Source organism: Peromyscus californicus, unplaced genomic scaffold (genome assembly GCF_007827085.1).
Source record: "Peromyscus californicus insignis strain IS unplaced genomic scaffold, ASM782708v3 Scaffold_17__1_contigs__length_78620276, whole genome shotgun sequence".
In the NCBI taxonomy this organism is placed as follows: Eukaryota; Metazoa; Chordata; class Mammalia; order Rodentia; family Cricetidae; genus Peromyscus; species Peromyscus californicus.
Genome location: NW_026294469.1, coordinates 31,478,088 through 31,494,140, shown reverse-complemented (window position 1 = coordinate 31,494,140; position 16,053 = coordinate 31,478,088). Strand labels below are relative to the sequence as shown.

General features: G+C 44.3%; 1 protein-coding gene across 3 annotated transcripts in view; it reads right to left on the bottom strand.

Moving 5' to 3' along the window:
• The window catches only part of Sh3rf2 (SH3 domain containing ring finger 2), a 108,150-nt gene extending 103,583 nt beyond the window's left edge, over window positions 1–4,567 (bottom strand). The window contains exons 1-2 of one of the 3 annotated variants that reach the window (XM_052742090.1): window positions 4,484–4,567; window positions 2,875–3,361 (exon numbers count right to left, since the gene is read on the bottom strand). In XM_052742090.1, the coding sequence (XP_052598050.1) occupies window positions 2,875–3,252 (378 nt within the window). In that variant the 5' untranslated portion in view covers window positions 3,253–3,361; window positions 4,484–4,567. Of the gene's footprint in view, window positions 1–2,874; window positions 3,619–4,011; window positions 4,132–4,483 lie in introns of those variants that run through there. The other 2 variants (XM_052742089.1, XM_052742091.1) reach the window with 2 other exon arrangements.
• Between the last annotated feature and the right edge of the window lie 11,486 nt (window positions 4,568–16,053).

Genomic DNA, 16,053 nt, shown 5'->3' with positions numbered 1-16,053 from the left:
TTTCTCTCTCTTGGGCTGGCAGCACGAGGTGTGACTATTGGTTCCACCCTAACATACTTGCTGGCACAACAGGCATCAGGCCTCTTCGAGCCAACAAAGAGATCTTGATGAGCTTGTTTGGTGGATGAGCCTGGGCCAGCAGAACAGACTTTGGGCTTAAAAAGCTTGTGGGTAGGAAGTAAAATGAACTCCTTCAGCGTGCCAGGCTGTGAAGGAGGCCTATGAAAGAGGTGTTTTACAAAATGGTACCCTACAACAACAGATTATTTTCCCTGCTCAGGGGAGTACTTAGAGTTAGTATTACTCCGGTCTGGGTTCACCATAGACTCATGTTTAATAACAATGCCTGTTCCGCTTTCCTGCAAGGGCTATTACTCCTGTGTTTTGCAGAATGCCTCATGTACGGCAGGGCACAATAAACAGCCAATAGTGATACTTACTATGATAACAATCTTCCAATGCCTTTCATCTAAGACTCTCAGAGTGCTTTGCAAACATTAATTAGTTAGGTGTCAAGGTGGCTCTAGGATTTTATAATACATTTTCCCATTTTACAGAATTTTAAATTGAGACCCAGCCAGCTTAAGTGGCTTGCCCAAAGTCATACTGTACGTTTAAATTAATGATAATGATGGTGCTTTGCATTTCCCTGGCAGATGTTTTCCATGGTGATACAGCATGTTGCAAAGATAATTTCACAGTGTCTTAGAGAAGGGATGAGGGGAGCAAATATTATTGAATGTTGGCTCAGTTGGATAAACTGAGGCAGAAAGGGCAAATAACTCCAGGGGATTTGACTGATATTGCAAGTCCACTCTCAGAGTGCACCATCCATGCCTTAACTGGAAGGCATGCTGGTTTCATACTTACAGGAAAGCTAGTTATATTTTTACAAGCAGAAACAAGTTGTAGAATGACACTGTGTTAACATCCAGGAATGGGCTTGCTCATATCCCCATCAAGAGACAAGAGGCATGAGATGAACTCTTCAAAGGAAGAAATGAATGAATGGGATGATAGTGGTGGGCTGCCAGCTCCTCCCTTTGGGAAACATGTTTATTAACCCGGCTTCTCTCTGAAAGTATGAGTCCTCAAGGACTTGAGTCTGCGCTTCAGCCCTGATGACAGGCCTAGGTCCAGGGCAGTTTGGTGACTAGGCACAGACCTATCACGGTCTCCTTTGCCCCACGTTCCAAGTCCCCACGAAGAGATTCAAGGACACCCACTATCTTAACGTCTTCCTATTTTCTGCTCTCAGTCCCCCTTGTGGAGAAGCACTCTGTGCATCTTGTATGGTGTACCCACCGGGCAACTGTGCACGCACTTTCCTTAGCGACATGGGGAAGATGAACACCTGAACAGAAGTAGGCAAAGCTGCTGATGGGGCCCTGCCTTCTTCCAGGCAACATTCCCTTAGTGAATGATGACCCTCTCCTGAAAGGTAAGACAGACATTTATAGGGAAGGGGAGAGAAGAGGTTTCTAGGTGTTTGGAATTCAAGAGTGATTTGCCAACCCAGGGACAGACATCTTTTCTCTTAACGAGTCAGGTTTGAATAAAGTTTGTTCTCCGCCCTACTCTACCTTTGCAGGCCTGTGGATTCTGATTGATTGAGGAGACCTAGAGAGGAGTGAGCACCCATCCCTTTTCTGGAATGTGTTACAGAAAGCACAACAGCAATAAAAAAAAATCTTCAGCGAAGAAACCACGCCAACTTCCCGCTCTCGTTTTTTTGAATATTCACACACAACCCTACCACATGGGTGGCTTAAAGGTGCAGTGAACTCCAAGAGACTGAACTCTCCAAAGAAAAACCTTAGGAAACAGATGTGAATGCACACTGCAAGCCTTTCCGTGTGAGGAGGGAGCCCAGTGCCGCCGAATGCTCCCACCCACTGCTACTCTTCAGAGCAGTCTTGGGACCCTGCTGCCAGCATTAAAGCTTGCTTTAGGCAGGACTTCAAAGAATGAGTCTTCGATTGCCTAAGTATGCCAACAATCTAAGCCATAGCTTTGTGTCCATTCTGGTCCCGGTAGACCAGGGATGACAATGCAAACAACCCCTCTGGACTCACAGGACTTTGTCCTCCTCCTGAGGTGTGCTCTTGCACAGCAGCCCAGATCAAGTTCTTGGGGTGTGCTATCAGGGATAGACAGAGGAACATGGGGAACTTTAATCAGTAATCCAAAAGTATATATGCATTTGACTGGGTCTGTACTGTAGCCCTTGCCCAGCAGGCATTTTGTGTGTTCTCTTCACTTTGTAGAGACACATTGGCAGTGTTCCCATACACATCTGTTCTATTATATATTGTACCCTTTGCCATCCATCAGTCCACTCACAGAGACAATTCCCTCTTGCGTGATTTGGGGCGTCAAGTATCTCTTATAGCTTCGAACAGATTATGAATGATTATCATCACAATGGCACTTTATGACAAGGGATGGGAAGACAGACTTAGGTAAAATTCAATCAACACCTGATATAGGGAAACTTCTCCGAAATCTCAAAAGCAACCTGTAGTTGAATTTATTTTCTTTATTCCTCACCCCTAGGGCATTTCCCATACACTGGTCTGGTTCCTTAGCCACAGATATGAAAGACCAGAAAAGGATTATCTACAAGCACTTAAACTCCCTCAAGACAAAAACTAAAGAGAATCCAGCAAGTGTTAGAAGTTCTGAGATGAACTGTCGGATGGATTAGATAGGCTCGGAGTTCCCATTGTGTCTCAGTAAACTGATTTCTGGGGAATCATCTCTTGCACTCTGCTGGAAGTCTGTCTACATGAAGGAAGTCTGTTCCCTAGCTCTCAGAATACACATAACCAACTTCCAAATGCACATGGTAATAGCAAGCAACTTTTCTCTTACCCCATCCATGTGGATCCTGACACTGGGCACCAGCCGGAAAGGGCTGGCCTGTAGACTTCTGGGGCTGGTCTTGGTTTTCCTGTTGTCTTGCAAGGTCAGTATTCGAGGCCTGCGAAAAGAACCCCCTTTCCAGGAGTTCTGTCCCGAGCGCACACCATCCAGCAGACGGACCAGCAACAGGTTGGCTGGCAGAGCCTCGATGCTGCAGAACACCAGGGTCCTGCATTCCGGGCACCTCAGCTCCTTGTGGGCCTTGAAAATCCTCTGTAGACATGGTTTACAGAAGGTGTGCTGGCAGGGCAGGACTTTGGCTGTGACATCGAGCTTTTCAAAGCACACAGGGCACTCCAGGAGATCAAGTAACGTCAAATCATCCATTTTATTTTAAAACTCCAGTCCCGAGCTGGAGAAGCAGGATTCACATTGTAGGGGCAGCTGCGAGCTGAGCGGGTAGAGCCAGTCTTTTGGGAGCATCAGAATTCCCTGCCTGTTTGAAGGAAGGAGGAAAAAAAAAATGTGACTGCCCTGAGAGGTGTGTCCCACCTACATGGAGGCAGTGTCTTGAGAGGCAGCTGCAAGTACTTTGTTCCGGGAGCTTCAAGTGACTCATTCTGATTCAGTCTTGCAGGTTAGAAGACTTGTGCCTGTTGCAGGGATCAGAGGGAGTTAGTTCTGCACAGTGAATGCTCATTGCCTCTGAGTGGAGGGCCCCAGCAAGGAGAGAAAATCGCCGGCCGGCTGAGGCGGGAGCTACTTCCCTGCTGGAAGGACTGGAGGGGTGCTTTCTCCTGCCTGGAGCACAGTCAATCTTAGCTTAGACTAAGGCCCTGACAATACAGTTTCTGTGAGGATATCCACCTACCTCCCCCCTCCCCCCATCGGCTTGTCTTCCTCTCTGCAGCACAGCAAATGAGCTTAGGGAAGTGTTTATCGACTCCCATGCAGATGTAGACTTCTCTCCCTCCAGTAGCTTTTCCTCCACTATTTTGTTCGAGCAATATACAAGAAAAATCCCTACTCCCCAATATTGTTTTGCCTTAACTCTGTCCCCTGTCCCTCTCCCTTCTCCCCTCTCCTTCCCTCCATGCCTTCCTCCACCCCAGATTAGTGTAGCACCAGAGACATTCTTCCTCCTACCAGGTGAAGTCCTGTGGCCTGTTTAGCTGCTTTGACAACTGTACTGGCCGGCTTTCACTGCAGCAGAAAGGAATTCAGGCTTGTGGTCACAGCCTACAGAAACCCAGAGGAAACAGCGTGAACGGGCAGGGTGTGTGTGTGTGTGTGTGTGTGTGTGTGTGTGTGTGTGTGTGTGTGTGTGTGTGTGGTCCGAAAACAATCCTGCCTTTAGAAACAGTTTCATTTCGGATGCCTGAGAACCAAGTTTCCGGTTTTGAGAGGTCTCCCGGGTACAAGTCAGCCACGCCCAGGCTCCAGGGACCGCCGACACCCCGGGTGGGCTTGGCAGGAGGGTCGGTGGCCCCCAGCAGCTGGCAGAGCAGAAGTGAGGTGCGCTGAACAGAGACAGTGCGCGGTGCGGGGGTCGGGGTGGGGGTGGGGGCCTCTTCTCCAAAGTTGTCAGCGCGCTGGAGAGGTGCATGGGACCACTAACCTTGTGCCTATAATTTCAGTTGCAATGTGCTAGCCCCTTTCTGGGCTCAAGGGGGCTGCTCCTTCTAACCGGCCAGCCTCTTTTCCTCCGAAGGGCTGGGCAGCCCAGCTGCCAAGCTTTGAAAACTTCCACAAAGTCCTTCCCGTTTCAAGGGATCACCTTACCCAACGCTGTTAACACTGTCACTGCCAGCCGCTGCCTGCCAGCCCCCACACGGGGGCTGATCCATCCTTGATGTCACAGCAGATAGGACCAAGCAGCGAACAGTTTGTGGACCCACTTTTGCCATTTTCTCCCCGAATTTGAGCAGCTTAAAGTTGCTTAGTAAGAAACATGCCAAGGGGTCATGCTTATTTTTAAACTTTTATGAGAATTTTCTGAGAAGGTCAAACATACTAATGATAGCTGTGGTTCAAAGATAAGGTAGCCTCTTGTAAAATACTGGTCTTAAAAGCGATAATCACTCCTTGAATGTTGAGACGAGAGAGGCTTCAGTAATCTTTGGCTCAGTCTCCTCCAAATTAAAAAAAAAAAAAGAGTGGGGTGTGGGTGCCCATACTTTGAAAATTGGAGCACAGGAAGATCTTTTAAAAAGGCAAAAGGAATGATCCCAGATCTCCTCTGCTAGTTCCTGTAGTCATTCCACACCCCGTAAATGACGCTAAAGCTCCATTTTTTAATTCATCAATAATGTGTTCATGTGAAGTTGCAAAGCAGTCCAATTGAACAGGTAGGTGATGACATTGCAGAACAGCAGGGTGGCCCCCTGTGTGTATCAGCTACTATTCTAAACACTTTACCTGCACTTGCCTGCTTAACCCTTTTACCGACTTGAGGACACCACTACCGTTTACCTTAGCCGCCCAGATGAGGACTCTGAGATGGACAGGGAGGCAGGTCATCTGACCGACCAGTGTCATCAGAAGGAAGGCAGGTGGTCTGTGCTCTTAACTACTGTGCTGTGGAGTGAGTAGGCTTTCAGAGAAGAGAGGGTTTGAGGACACCCAACCTCATCGGGGATGGCAAGGATGGCAAGAAGTCAGGAGATAATGACCCAGATTGACCAATCAGCATGCCTTGCAGATGAGGCAGCTGTGCCCAGAGAGATCAAGAGATTCTCTCAAGTTGCCTGGTGAGTGAGGGTAACGCTGCAACTAGAAACTGGATCTTCTTCTTTCTTTCCCCCTCCGTCTCTCTTCCTCCTCCCTCTCCTCCTTTCCCTCCTCTCCACCACCTCCTCCTTCTTTCCTCCTCCACCACCATAGCCTCCTCCTTCCAGTATCTTCTGGCTGGGTGTGTGGTCCACGCCTGTAATCATTACTTTACTGGGAATGCAGAGGCAGGAGGATCATGATTTTGAGGTCACCCTGGGCTGTATTGTGAGAATCTGTCCCCCACCCCAAATACAAATCAATTTCCCTTTCTTTTTTCTTTTCTTTTTGTTCCCTATCCTCTTTCTGTCTATCTGTCTATTGAATCCTCTTACGTTTAAGCAGAGGGATAACAATTCTTTGAGGGGGAGGTGTGGAGCAGGGGATTGAACCTAGGGACTCATACTTGCTAGCAAGGACTTTTCCACTGATCTAAATACCCTACCTGACAATAATTCTTTATCACAGGAAATCACTTAGACACAACTCCTGGGGAAATCTTAAGAGGGAATCAAGAAGCCTTCAGGCATTTGTCTTTCTTGTGTTCTTCCACGTCAGTTCAAAAAAAAAAAATCAAACTTGCATGAAGCTCAGAATAAAGGAGATGTCTGGAAGGAGGACGTGCAGTCTTCTCTTCTGATCTCAGGCCATAACGTCTCAGGACATTCCCACACGTGTCCACTTCAGAGAACTCTTTTCCAAACCCCACTTTGAGCTCCAACAGCATCCCATCCCATTCAGCTTTGCCGTGTCTGCCCACGAGGGCAGTCTGAAGCTCTCTGCTGATTCTTCACCCTCCTTTCCACTCGAATCCTCTGTGAACGGCCCTGCAGTCCCCTTGCCTTCTAGAAAATACACGCCAACACTAGCACTTCTATAGCAGAGTTTCACAGTGTTCCTTCCTTCTCTGCTTCTTAAACACATTCTATCTCCCTGACATACCTTCATCTGCACATACATGCACACACGGGCTTGTACAAGAAGCATGTATATGTAAACATGGACTATGTAAAACAATAATAGAAATGCTATAGGTAATCTGATGTGTGCCCAACACCAGGGAGAAAACTTTAAGCAAATTGTCTCATTGGGTCTTCCAGCCACTCTAGGTGGGAGGTGATATAATGTTTCCAGAGCTATAAAACGTTTGACTTGAACTCGAGTTTTCATGTTACAAAATCCTGTATGTACCGTGAGTCTATTCATGGATCTTTACTGTATAAGTCCATATACTTTTACATACAAAGTCCACTGCATGTATCCATCAGCAGACCCGAGGAAGTCAGAATAAAGGAAATGGGGTGCTTTGACTCTCACCTTCTCTGGTGTTCCCCATTTCACAGCCCCTCCCTGTTTCTGCACAGTCAGGGGTCTCAGAATTTCTTTGGAGTCCACCATCCCTGAGACAATTCAATCCCATCCACTGGGTCCTAAGAAGGCAGGGCAGACCAGCGAGTTACCCTTTTCTAGTGCGGTTGGCAGTTGGAAGTTCAAAGTCACAGAGTGAGGATGGTAGGTTTGGGGGCACTGGAGCAGGACCGAGAAAGTTTACACTGACTGGGAGCGGGTGGTGGAGGTGGGATGGGGGTGGAGGGGCTCTCAAATCACACCTGTAGGTGGTCCCTAACACCCCCCACAGAGACTATAGTCTCAAAAAGACCTTTTCTTTTGAAGTGTTGGAAGACAGGGATGGATTTAGATGGGGATTTTATTCTGGCTTTCCTAAGCACTACCTTGGCATCAAATCAGACAACTAGCTAGTTCCTAAAAAACAAACAAAAAGGTGAACTCTGCCTCCTTCCCAGACTCCAGGCTCCCTACACCACACTCACACCATCAGCACACCTTACAAGGCAATTCCAGGCTATCTGCTTGTTTAATATCTGCACGGTACTTATGAGTTTATGCTGCTTGTATTTACATGTCAATGCATGCTAAAAGTAGGCAGATCTGATCGTTTGATTCCCCTACTCAACATCCTTCCTACTGGCTTTAGGCTGAAATCCAAGTCTTTCTTCTGGCCCGTAAGACCGTGTAGGATCTGGCTTATCTGCCTGAGCTTGTGCGAACATATCCTGTCTATATTCCAGAGGAACTGCCATTCTCCCTTAACACACACTCACTCTCTCTGTCTCTCTGTCTCTCTCTGTGTGTCCCTGTCTCTGTCTGTGTCCCTGTCACTGTTTCTCTGTCTGTCTGTCTGTCTCTTTCCTTCTCTCTCTCTCCCTATATTTCACATTCTCTGTGACTTTGAGCTTTAACTAAATGCCCCTTCTTCTAGGAAATGATCTTGATTTCTGTGAGTGGTGGGTTTGTCATCCTATCTTCTCTTTTGTAAAGGATTTCATATTGCAGCTTAGTACTTTAATCATCCATTCATGTCCAATGCTCCCAAACGGAGCAGAAGAAGGGAAGGAAGCATTTACTTGTCCAAGTATGAGACTGGTATGCAGTTGATGCTCAATAAATGTATGAGAATGAACTTGTGACTGGAAGAATGAATGCATGAGAGAATGAATGAATGATGCTTTTAAAATGTTGTTTTTGGAGATCAGGCATAGTGCCCTGTGCTTGTAACCGCAGTCCTTGAGGGGCTGAATCAGTAGATTGTGAGTTCAAGGCCAACTTGAAACACGGTAACAAAAAAAATCATATTTAGGCCATTGTACATCAAACCTAATTGTATCAGACACATCTTTGGAATCAAAATTGAATGCTGTAAGCTTACCTTTTACTTGAACTAAGAATTTGCACAAGATTCAGGTAGGTGCCACTTAGTGTCTTGTCTCAAGATCTTGCCATATACAAACTTCTTCCTAGAACTTCCCAGATGTTCTCTGATGGTTCCATGTGGGTCACCTTTGGGAACCTAATCACACTCATAGAGTCCTGATCCAGAAGTGGGAGTCTTCTTAGGTGACGGTAGCTAATCAAGAAAGCTCTCATCTCTCTTCTCCTTTCATTGATCAAGGGTGATGTTCCTGGGATGAGCCCTGTGATCTGATCACTGTTCATCGACAGGGGGCGCCATACAAAATGACTGTCTCTAACTTCTGCCTGAGTAAATTACCTTCAAGGAACCGGCTGTTCTCTCAGATTAAGAGAACTTCTTTCAATGTGAAGATTATATCACAAAAGAAGTGCACTTGGTTTGGATGTAATTTTGGAATTATAATTTTAGTGATATGCCAAATAGTAATTTGTGTGTGTGTGTGTGTGTGTGTGTGTGTGTGTGTGTGTGTGTGTGTGTGTGTGTGTGCATGTGATGACGCAGATATGGGGATCAGAAGACAGCCCCTAGGAGTCAGTTCCCTCTTTCCACCAAGTGGTCCAGGGGGCAGATTCAGGTGGTCAGGCCCGTGGAGCAAGAGCTTTTGCTTGTGAGGCCATCTCACTGACCCACATTAGTCATTTTCATTTTCTGCTCTTAGCGTTTGTCTCCTCAGGACCTCTACCATAAACTTAATTGTTCATAATAAATCCTTAAATTCATCAAAAGGGTTCCCATGAACTCTGGTTCTCTAGAGTTAGAACTGTGACACCAGGAAGCCTCTCTTGGCTCTCTCTGCAATCTGGTAGAGGCTTGCACTTCTCAATCTCTTTCTTCAGTGCCTAGTATAAATTTGCATATGCATTAAAATATTTAAATATAGATGTGCTATTTCCTGATGTTGAATTAGCCCCCGTGGTTTGATTTCCCAGTGAGTCCTTGGGAACTTTTGGAACTCTTCAGGGAGTAGAATGAATGTAGAAAGTGGGCACCTCTCTAACAGTCGATGTAAAAGCAGGCAGCACAAAGGTCTGGCTGCCTGTTGGACATCCTGTCTTCCTTTGAAAGATGCATGCCTGGAATGAAGTTACCTGAGGGATTTCTTCTCCCATCAGGGGATGTTTTCAGGTAAGGAGTGTATTTTAGAGTATTCCTTTGCAATCACGAGACCTGCAGGAAAGTGGTCCAAGCTTGTGACAAAGACAATGAGTTATTATTAATGTTCTCAAGAGGACCTGTGGTCCTTAAGTATAATGAGAAGCAATTTGAATCCATGTCAGGAGCATGACCGAGGAGTTGGGTAAACCTGATTTCAGTCCCAGCTCCACCAGGTACTACATAGCCCACTCATTCCTCTATTCCTTGGATTCCTTACGTATCAGTTGATGTTATTAGTGGGATCTACCTCAAGGATTCCTTCTGAGGAGTCTGTTGATGCATACAAGAAGTACTTACTAGATGTAGGATTCTCCCCCTCCTCCTCCTTTTCTTCTTTTTTTTGTAAGCAGATACCATTAAAAAAAACCCCAAAGACTTTTCACTCTATACTAAATTAACCTTGAGGAAGAACATGGCGGTCTGCGTGACCAGCCAGTTCTTTATTGACTGGAACACTTTAATGAATGTACTCATCCCTTCTCATGGTTGCATCCACTTTTGTGCCTCTCTCTCCTCATAGTAACATAGTTTTAAAAAAATTAAATCACTTTTCTGATAAAAAGTATCTCAAAAGGAAACTTCAAAAATACTTCTGCAAATGAACAAACAGATTCACTTGCTATAATTTGCAGGTGAGAGTAAATGCTTGTGTAATTATGGCTGAAAAGGGAGACTTGGCAAGTGCTAGCATGACGCCGAAAACTAGCTGTAGACTGGAGTTTCTTTGGTGAAGTCAGGAGTGAAAGAGTGGGGCAAGAAAGACTTTCTCACCTTGAGACTAAGAGATCCTAGGGTAACTGGAGGAGTTTGGGAACCTGCCCACTCTGTTTCATGAAGAGTAGTTTGCCCCTCTTTGCCTCCAGTGAGAATCTTCCTCTTGATTTTCAGTAGGCTAGCCTGCTAGGCACATCCATGTTTTCTCCAGAGACTAGAAGGCAACTTTGAAGGCAGTTTCTGTGAGAATAGAAAGAAGAAAATTAGGTAGGTGTGCATCTTACCATTCTGTCAATAGTGGACAATGACTGGGCTGCTAAGTTCCAAGCAAATCTCTAGTCCTGCTCTTCATACTGTGCCAATATTAATTGTCTCATGTTTATGATGTTCTATAAGAGGCCATTTCTGAGGAGGCTGTGGGAAGTACAAGTGTACAAGGGGTCCTCTGTACCATTTCTGCAAACTCTTGTGAAAAAATATCCATGTATAGTTACAGCTATATAAATATATCCTGTTCACCCACTGCACATCCAGAAATGTATTTTGGCATAACAGACATGTACCCAAGTACATTTCTCAGCATTACTGACACTAGTGAGCAGTTAAAAACAGCCTTAATATGCCACACTGGGAAACCGGTTAAAAACACAAGAATGCTAAACAACTGTTAGAAACAATAGAGAGGGGTATATTTTATGTCATGAACTAAGTGAATAGAAACTTGAAAGTCATGTGATTCCAGGCTGCTTCATTTTATTTACTTATTTTTGTTCTTTTTTTTTTTTTTTTTGGAAAGGGTTCTTTTGTTTGTTTATTGAGACAGGGTCTCATGCTGTAGTCCAGGGTAGCAATCCTCTTGCTGCAGTGTCTCAAGTGCTGTGGTAACAAGAGTGTGCTCCCATGCCTGGCAGAGTCAAAGTCAGTTTAAAACAATGCACAGATATACAACAATATGATTAGGAGAATGCATGCCAAAAGTCACCAATGATAACTCAGCTTATTAGTTGAATTTTTATCGTTTTTAGCTTGCATATGCATCTTTGTAGCTTTTTTATTATATATAAGATATATTATATTATGATAGTATATAATATATCAGAGCATGGTGGCACACTGTGCAATCCTAGCACTTGAGAAGTGGAGGGGAGAGGATCAGGAGTTCAAAGTCATTCTCTGATGCATAGTGAGTTTGTAGCCAGCCTGAGCTACATGTTTTTTTTTTTTAAACCCCAACAACAATAAGTAACACAAAAACAACAAAAACCAAACCAAACCAACCAATCAACAAAACGAACAAAATACTGAAATGGGCTGTAGTGATAGTAAAGTGCTTAGCACACAAGCATGGGGAGCCGAGTTTGACCTTATAACCCACCTGAAAAGCTAAATGTGATGGCACATGCTTGCAATCCCAGGTCTGGGGAGGTGGACACAGGTCACTAGGGCTCACTGGCCAGCCACCTAGCCTACTTGCAAATTCCAGATCCCAGTGAAAGACCTTATCTCAAAGAACAAGGTTGATAGTTCTTGAGCACGATATGTAAGGCTGACTTCTGCCTCTGCATACATGTGCACATATGTACATGGGCATCTGTACACACAAACAACAAAACAAACCCCAAACCCCAAATAACTTAAAACATTTACTGAAACATTTGCAATGAGGAGAGGTAAATCTTATAATCCAAACAGCCTGCCCATTACACCTGGTAAAATAACCATTAAGACTCCCTGAAAGTGTAATTGGCCAACAGCAATCCAGAACAGGTATCTTGCCTGGCAAGAGGAAGGCTGTGGCCGGCACTTCCCTCCTAACTGGACACCCTCTCTTCTCTTACTGTTTCCTTTCTGATGAAATCAGAAATGCTTTGTTTAAAACCATGAGCCTTAACTCATACGCTGAGCAGATTTGTGCAAAAGCTGATGACTTGCCGGGACTGGTGTGTAGCCAGTCTTGCCATTTTGATTATACGGGTAGGGAAACTGCAAACCTGAGTCATGCCGACTGCTATGACTACTCCTAGACGTCCATCCCGAGCCTGAACTTCCAGGACGATACAGATGACACTTTAATTTTTAAATGAAATTACTTTTCTATAACCAAATGTAAGCAACATTTGTCAAATCAAGTAGACACTTCTGAGGGGCTCCTGAGCGGTGCCAATTATATGTTAATTATGTGCTATACTGTCCTATTTACTTGCTTTTTCCTGTAAATCACTTTTCTTCCACATAGTCTCCATCACCTGGAGCAGGGACCACGTCTGACCACTTTGTGCCTGACATCAGTAGATGTAAATATCTGCTGAGCACTGAGGATGGCTCATCTGCATTTAATTATCACTGCATTCCTAAGGAGAAGGCTTAGGACTGGGCATCTGGAGACGCTGGATACTCTGCCCTACCACCAACAGCTCTACCATCCTGTGAGCTCAGCAGCTCTAAGCCCCACCCATAAAAGTTGCAATCAGTGGCATCTACTTCTCAGGCTTGTGAGCAACACATTTCTTAACATGTATTGGTGTCACTCAGAGCAATACCTACCATATAGAAAGTGTTCAAAAGATATTGGTGAGAATACCTCGTGTTTTTGTGTTTTTTTTTGTTTGTTTTGTTTTGTTTTTTGTCTTGGCTGTGTTCCTCTGGAGTCAGGTAACCCTAGCCATCTTATTAAATAAGAGTTAGACCTAACGCTAGGTGTGGTGACACGCTTTTGCAATTCCAGCATCTTGGAGGTAGAGGCAGGAGGATTGGGAGTCCAGGGTCATCCTTGGCTACTTAGTGAATCCAAGGCCACCCTGGACTACATGAGACCCTGTGTAAACAATCATGTGTGTGATATTTAGGATGGCAATAATAACACCCTATGGGATTGTTGTGCACATACATACAGAGGATGCTCATAAAATGCTTCAAAGAGTGTGACACAGGGTGAGTGCTCAGTCAAGGTTACCCATTATTCCCATGCCTGGCCTCTTATTATTTATCATGTTGCATCTAAAGTACAGTTTAAAACTGAGCCTAACTCCTGGCTTTTACCAAAGGCCAAATGTTATTCATTTGGCCTTTGCATGACTGCCAATCCAGAGAGTGGCTGCCTGGAGGCTTCTTCCCTGGTCTTGGGCACTGCAGCCCTCTGGAGAACTTCAATAGGGGTGGGGTTGGCTGTTATGTTAGAATAAACAATAACAATTATTATTATTCTGCCAGATTCTGAGCTAAGAATCCTAACCCTTATCTTACAGGTGAGGAACAGAGTCCTAGAGAGGTTATGTGTTACTCTAGCTTCTTTCTGCAAAGGGAACCCAGGATTCAGACCCAGTCAGTCTGTGCTCTGGATCTCCCTGTAGCCCATTTACTGGAGCTGTAATACGAAAAGAGATGTTAGTGTAATCAAGCCCTTAGAGTAACTTTGATCCCAGACTTTTATTTTAGTTCTAGTCAGTAGAGTTCTAGTCTTTGGAAATGTAACAACAACTTCAGGTTAATTTATAACCAGAAGAAAGGGAAATACGCCTGGAACAGAAAGGGGGAGAATGCAGAAGGAATGGCTGGGTGTGGCATGCACACTGCCATCTCAGCACTCGGGAGGCCGGGGCAGAAGGACTGAGGGTCAAAGTCAACCTGGGTTAGCTCAGGAGAGCCTATCTAAGAAAAAAGAGGGATATGCCAGAAAAGTAAATAAAGACTAGTTGATGCAATACATTTGGATAAAAATTATTTGTTTTTAAATTAAAAATAAAGAATCTTACAAAGGTAACCAGAATCACTTCATTTTGTTTTTATGACCAATTTTGGACTGTAAATTACTTTGTATCTTCAAGTCTGAAAAATATTTGTTCTGTTAGGTCTGACTTGTCTATCTGTTGTTTGACTTTGGGGTCAATCAGCTGTGGCTTGGACTAAGAATGTAGGAATATGGTTGCTGAGGAAGAGGGCTGAAGTGGTAGGCAGCTCCTTTCTTTATGCTGTTTTCCAATCTCAGATACTCCTTCATTGGCATGAACCAACTGGGCAATTTAACATTATCGGTTAATTTTGTTGTTGCAGTCCTGAAGATCAAATCCTGGGTTGTGCATATGCTAAGTAAGCACTCTCTTATTAAAAATTTGTGTTCACTAAAGGTCCTTTGAAAAGCTGCAAGGAAACCTACTACTGTAGAAGCTTCTTAAAATATATAGGGATATAAATGCAATTTTGGTCTGGTGGTGGTGGTGCATGCCTTTAATTCCAGCACTTGGAATTAGGTCAACATGGTCTACAGAGCTAGTTCCAGGACTGCCAATGTACACAGAGAGATCCTGTCTTGAAAAACAGAACAAGACATATATATTTAAATTGCATTTGTATCTATCTATCTATCTATATATCTATCTATCTATCTATCATCTATCTATCTGTCTGTCTGTCTGTCTGTCTATCCATCTATCCATCCATCCATCCATCCATCCATCCATCCATCCATCCATCCATCCATCCATCCATCCATCTATCTATCTATCTATCTATCTATCTATCTATCTATCTACCTATCTACACAAATGCAATTTAAATAGAGCCACCATATAATGGGCAAGACAATGTCCCAAACTAGACATCATATGCTACCAAATAAAACCTCTGGTGACAGAAATGGGTTACATCTTGCTGTGGAATAATCCTTCTCTATACTGTGAATATGTATTGCTCTCTTTGGTTAATAAAAAGCTGGGCAGGAAGTATTGGCGGGACAGCCAGACACAGAGGACTCTGGGAGAAGGAAGGATGGAGTCAGGTGAGGCACCCCCACCCCCAACTGCCAAGGAAGTAGGAAGCAAGACGTATAGAAAATGAGGTAACAAGTCATGAGCCATGTGGCAAAGCATAGATAAGAAATATGGGTTCATTTAAGTGTAAGAGCTAGCAAGTAACAAGTCTGAACTATCAAAGGAGCATTTACAAGTAATATTAAGCCTCTGTGTCGGTTATTTGGGAGCAGGTGGTCAGGACAGGAAAACTCCTCCTACATCTTTTTAAGTCATTGGCCAGATGGGTCCCATAGATGTCCCCAAACACTACAGGCTATTGACAATGCTATTGGTTGCCCTCCACAACTGACACCAAGACTCAGTTGTTGAGGACACACATACTTGTCTCTAAACATAAAGAAATCGATGTGGTGCTCAACTAGAAGCATCATCCCTATTGACTAGCACTGATAGTGCTAGAAGGTACTATATATGCTACCAGAGGGGAAACATAATCATTAATAACATGCAACTATGAACTCTGTAAGCTACAGTGACCTGGACCTGCTTGCAAGATATACTCACTGAGGCAATAGAGGCACAAATGTTATGGAAGTAACCAATCCCCCTTTGATTGGACTTGATGGAACCCATACCTGACACTGTTAATGAAGCCAAAAACTTGAGAGAAGATAGGTCATAGGCTTTAGGCAAAATGTATTATTATTATTTGGTTAAATGAACATAGCTATAAAACTACTCCTAATGACACTTTGTTATGCCCGTATATCAGAGAATCATTGAACACCCATCAGAGAAGCTTCTTTTTGCAGTAGATGGTAATTAGCACAGAGACCTGAAAGTGGACAATGTGCAGAGAGTGAGAAGCTTTGGAGCACTCAACCCCAAAATGGGATGTCTGTATCACACCCTTCCCTTCAAGGTTCAGAGATCTATTTGGAAGCGGGTGAAGATAGATTGTACAAACTAGAGGACGACGCCAAGGAAAGAGTGTTTTCTTCACACAACAGGACTGATGCACATATGAAC